The sequence below is a fragment of the Perca flavescens genome, chromosome 24 (genome assembly GCF_004354835.1).
Source record: "Perca flavescens isolate YP-PL-M2 chromosome 24, PFLA_1.0, whole genome shotgun sequence".
NCBI lineage: Eukaryota > Metazoa > Chordata > Actinopteri > Perciformes > Percidae > Perca > Perca flavescens.
In genome coordinates this window covers 487,473-492,472 of record NC_041354.1, presented here as the reverse complement: position 1 = coordinate 492,472, position 5,000 = coordinate 487,473, and the positions used below count along the sequence as shown (strand labels likewise).

General features: G+C 52.5%; 2 protein-coding genes across 2 annotated transcripts in view; both read left to right on the top strand.

Annotated features, from left to right (window-relative positions):
• LOC114551242 (NLR family CARD domain-containing protein 3) overlaps nucleotides 1-5,000 on the top strand; it is a 314,459-nt gene that overhangs the window by 130,024 nt on the left and 179,435 nt on the right. The window lies entirely within an intron of this gene.
• vps16 (VPS16 core subunit of CORVET and HOPS complexes) overlaps nucleotides 1-5,000 on the top strand; it is a 33,006-nt gene that overhangs the window by 5,463 nt on the left and 22,543 nt on the right. Inside the window, exons 5-10 of the mRNA XM_028572461.1 lie at nucleotides 77-221; nucleotides 540-580; nucleotides 1,385-1,459; nucleotides 1,656-1,778; nucleotides 1,860-1,915; nucleotides 2,732-2,821. Of these exons, the coding sequence (XP_028428262.1) occupies nucleotides 77-221; nucleotides 540-580; nucleotides 1,385-1,459; nucleotides 1,656-1,778; nucleotides 1,860-1,915; nucleotides 2,732-2,821 (530 nt within the window). The remainder of the gene's footprint in view (nucleotides 1-76; nucleotides 222-539; nucleotides 581-1,384; nucleotides 1,460-1,655; nucleotides 1,779-1,859; nucleotides 1,916-2,731; nucleotides 2,822-5,000) is intronic.

Genomic DNA, 5,000 nt, shown 5'->3' with positions numbered 1-5,000 from the left:
GTCTGTTAACTTGTCTGTTAACTAGTTAACTAACCACTAGTCATGTTGTTGTTGTTGTTGTTGTTGTGTCCAACAGGAAGTGATGCATAGTCAGGTGTTGGAAGCCAAGGTGTTCCACTCTCCTTATGGAACAGGCGTCGCCATAGTAACAGCCTCCTCACGCTTCACCTTGGCAACCAACATAGATGACCTGAAACTCCGGAGGTTACCTGAAGTCCCAGGTAACACCTGTCTGTCTGTCTGTCTGTCTGTCAGGTCTCTCTCTCTAACCTGTCTGTCTCTCTCATGTCTGCAGGGGAAGCCTACCAGCTGGGTCCTCTCTCAGGTCTCTCTCTCCTGTCTCTCTCTCTAGGTCTCTCTCTCAGGTCTGCAACCTGTCCTCTCTCTCTCTCTCTACCTGTCTGTCTCTCTCAGGTCTGCAGGGGTGGAGCCCTCTCTCAGGTCCTACCAGTCTGGGTCTGCAGGCCCTCTCTCTCAGGTCTCTCTCTCTAACCTGTCTGTCTCTCTCTCTAACCTGTCTGTCTCTCTCAGGTCTGCAGGTCTGCAGGGGAAGCCTACCAGCTGGGTCGTCCTCTCTCAGGTCTCTCTCTCTAACCTGTCTCTCTCTCTAACCTGTCTGTCTCTCTCAGGTCTGCAGGGGAAGCCTACCAGCTGGGTCGTCCTCTCTCAGGTCTCTCTCTCTAACCTGTCTCTCTCTAACCTGTCTGTCTCTCTCAGGTCTGCAGGGAAGCCTACCAGCTGGGTCGTCCTCTCTCAGGTCTCTCTCTCTAACCTGTCTCTCTCTCAGGTCTGCAACCTGTCTGTCTCTCTCAGGTCTCTCTCTCTAACCTGTCTGCTCTCTAACCTGTCTACCAGGTCTGGGTCTACCAGCTGGGTCCTCTCTCAGGTCTCTCTCTCTAACCTGTCTCTCTCTCTAACCTGTCTGTCTCTCTCAGGTCTGCAGGGGAAGCCTACCAGCTGGGTCGTCCTCTCTCAGGTCTCTCTCTCTAACCTGTCTCTCTCTCTAACCTGTCTGTCTCTCTCAGGTCTGCAGGGGAAGCCTACCAGCTGGGTCGTCCTCTCTCAGGTCTCTCTCTCTAACCTGTCTCTCTCTCTAACCTGTCTGTCTCTCTCAGGTCTGCAGGGGAAGCCTACCAGCTGGGTCGTCCTCTCTCAGGTCTCTCTCTCTAACCTGTCTCTCTCTCTAACCTGTCTGTCTCTCTCAGGTCTGCAGGGAAGCCTACCAGCTGGGTCGCCCTCTCCAGGTCTCTCTCTCTAACCTGTCTCTCTCTCTAACCTCTCAGGTCTCTCTCTGGGTCGTCCTCCTGGTCTCTCTCTCTAACCTGTCTGTCTCTCCTCTGGTCTCTCAGGGGCAAAGCCTACCAGCTGGGTCGTCCTCTCTCAGGACCGACAGACTAAAGTCCTGATGTCCAACGGACCTGAACTCTACATCCTGGACAACACGTCCTGCACTGCTGTGGTGAGACAGTTAGACAGGCAGTTAGACAGGCAGGCAGACATGCAGACAGATAGATGGACAGACAGGCAGTTAGACAGACAGACAGAGAACTGTCTCTCTAACCTGCCTGTCTTTCTGTCTCTCAGGTTCCTCCAGGTCTGGGTCCCCAGGCCGGCTGTCAGTCTGTCTCTCTCTAACCTGCCTGTCTGTCTCTCAGGTCCCCCCAGGTCTGAGTCCCCAGGCCGGCAGTATCGCCCACATGTCTGTCTCTTTCAGCTATAAGTACCTGGCTCTCTTCACGGACACGGGACACATGTGGACAGGCCTCTCCCACCTGCAGGTGAGCCGTCCAATCAGCTGTTAGCTCTAACCGAAAGGGGCGGGTACTGTGGATGATTGACAGGTGATTCTTTGTCTGCAGGAAAAACTGAGTGAAGTAGACACCAAGAAGACAACGCCTCCGAAACAAATGGTCTGGTACGTTTACCTGTCTGTCTGTCTGTCTGTCTGATCCCTACAGAGATAGACCTTTTAGTTAAAGAGTGAGATCCTTTTAGTTTAACATGAAACAGCCCCGAAATCACCATCACCAAACTACACCAGACTCCATGTAATCAGGACTTTTAAATAATCAGGACTTTTAATCAGGACTTTAGCATGCGTATAGAGCCAGCATATCTCCACCAGACTCCATGTAAATAATCAGGACTTTTAGTGTGTATAGAGCCAGCATATCTCCACCAGACTCCATGTAAATAATCAGGACTTTTAGTGTGTATAGAGCCAGCATATCTCCACCAGACTCCATGTAAATAATCAGGACTTTTAGCATGTATAGAGCCAGCATATCTCCACCAGACTCCATGTAAATAATCAGGACTTTTAGCGTGTATAGAGCCAGCATATTTCCACCAGACTCCATGTAAATAATCAGGACTTTTAGCGTGTATAGAGCCAGCATATCTCCACATGTAAATGGGTGAATTAAGGGTTTATTTCAACCAAACCAGAGTGGTGATTGTTGGAACAGTGGAAAGATGAACCAAGACGGCTTTTGGTAGTTTTATTTAGTTTCTGTCCACTTTGAATGAAGTGTGTTTTAACGATGATAAAAGTCCTGATTATTTACATGGAGTCTGGTGGAGTTTGGTGAGTCTTTAACAAAAAACAAAGTTATCTTTTAACCTGTACTTCCACTAACCTGTCTGCCTGTCTCCCTGTCTGTCCACTCACCTGTCTGTCTGCCTCTGGACCTGACTACCTGTCTGTCTCCCTACCTGTCTGTCTGACCAGGTGTCGGAGGCCTAGGAGCCAGCAGCCCTCTGTGGTGTTGATGTGGGACAGACTGCTGATGGTGGTCGGCGCCTCTCAGGACACCATCCAGTATCCTTCATTATATATATTATATTATAGATGGTCCAGGTCCAGTCCATCTGGGACTCCGGTCCAGGTCTGTGAGGGATTAGAGTCCAGTCCATCTGGGACTCGGTCCAGGTCTGTGAGGGATTAGAGTCCAGTCCATCTGGGACTCCGGTCCAGGTTTGTGAGGGATTAGAGTCCAGTCCATCTGGGACTCCATCTGGGACCAGGTCTGTGAGGGATTATAGTCCAGTCCATCTGGGACTCCGGTCCAGGTCTGTGAGGGATTAGAGTCCAGTCCATCTGGGACTCGGTCCAGGTCTGTGAGGGATTAGAGTCCAGTCCATCTGGGACTCCGGTCCAGGTCTGTGAGGGATTAGATACCAGTCCATCTGGGACTCCGTCCCAGGTTTGTGAGGGATTAGAGTCCAGTCCATCTGGGACTCCGGTCCAGGTCTGTGAGGGATTAGAGTCCAGTCCATCTGGGACTCCGTCCAGGTCTGTGAGGGATTAGAGTCCAGTCCATTTGGTACTCCAGGTTTCCAGGTGAGGGATTAGAGTCCAGTCCATTTGGTACTCCGTCCAGGTTTGTGAGGGATTAGAGTCCAGTCCATCTGGGACTCCGGTCCAGGTTTGTGAGGGATTATAGTCCAGTCCATCTGGGACTCCATCTGGTCCAGGTTTGTGAGGGATTCCATCTGGGAGAGTCCAGTCCATCTGGGACTCCGGTCCAGGTTTGTGAGGGATTAGAGTCCAGTCCATCTGGGACTCCGGTCCAGGTCTGTGAGGGATTAGAGTCCAGTCCATCTGGGACTCCGGTCCAGGTTTGTGAGGGGATTAGAGTCCAGTCCGTCCTGGGACTCCGGTCCAGGTTTGTGAGGGATTAGAGTCCAGTCCATCTGGGACTCCGGTCCAGGTCTGTGAGGGATTAGAGTCCAGTCCATCTGGGACTCCGGTCCAGGTCTGTGAGGGATTAGAGTCCAGTCCATCTGGGACTCCGGTCCAGGTTTGTGAGGGATTAGAGTCCAGTCCATCTGGGACTCCGGGGACCAGGTCTGTGAGGGATTAGAGTCCAGTCCATCTGGGACTCCGGTCCAGGTCTGTGAGGGATTAGAGTCCAGTCCATTTGGTACTCCGGTCCAGGTTTGTGAGGGATTAGAGTCCAGTCCATCTGGGACTCCGGTCCAGGTTTGTGAGGGATTATAGTCCAGTCCATCTGGGACTCCATCTGGTCCAGGTTTGTGAGGGATTAGAGTCCAGTCCATCTGGGACTCCGGTCCAGGTCTGTGAGGGATTAGAGTCCAGTCCATCTGGGACTCCGGTCCAGGTTTGTGAGGGATTAGAGTCCAGTCCATCTGGGACTCCATCTGGTCCAGGTCTGTGAGGGATTTTAGTCCAGTCCATCTGGGACTCGGTCCAGGTCTGTGAGGGATTAGAGTCCAGTCCATTTGGTACTCCAGTCCAGGTTTGTGAGGGATTAGAGTCCAGTCCATCTGGGACTCCGGTCCAGGTTTGTGAGGGATTATAGTCCAGTCCATCTGGGACTCCGGTCCAGGTCTGTGAGGGATTAGAGTCCAGTCCATCTGGTACTCCGGTCCAGGTTTGTGAGGGATTAGAGTCCAGTCCATCTGGGACTCCATCTGGGACTCCAGGTTTGTGAGGGATTAGAGTCCAGTCCATCTGGGACTCCGGTCCAGGTCTGTGAGGGATTAGAGTCCAGTCCATCTGGGACTCCGGTCCAGGTTTTAGTGAGGGATTAGGGAGTCCAGTCCATCTGGGACTCCGGTCCAGGTTTGTGAGGGATTAGAGTCCAGTCCATCTGGGACTCCGGTCCAGGTTTGTGAGGGATTAGAGTCCAGTCCATCTGGGACTCCCAGGTCCAGGTTTGTGAGGGATTATAGTCCAGTCCATCTGGGACTCCGGTCCAGGTTTGTGAGGGATTAGAGTCCAGTCCATCTGGTACTCGGTCCAGGTCTGTGAGGGATTAGAGTCCAGTCCATCTGGGACTCCGGTCCAGGTTTGTGAGGGATTAGAGTCCAGTCCATCTGGGACTCCGGTCCAGGTTTGTGAGGGATTAGAGTCCAGTCCATCTGGGACTCCGGTCCAGGTCTGTGAGGGATTAGAGTCCAGTCCATCTGGGACTCCGGTCCAGGTTTGTGAGGGATTAGAGTCCAGTCCATCTGGGACTCCCAGGTTTGTGAGG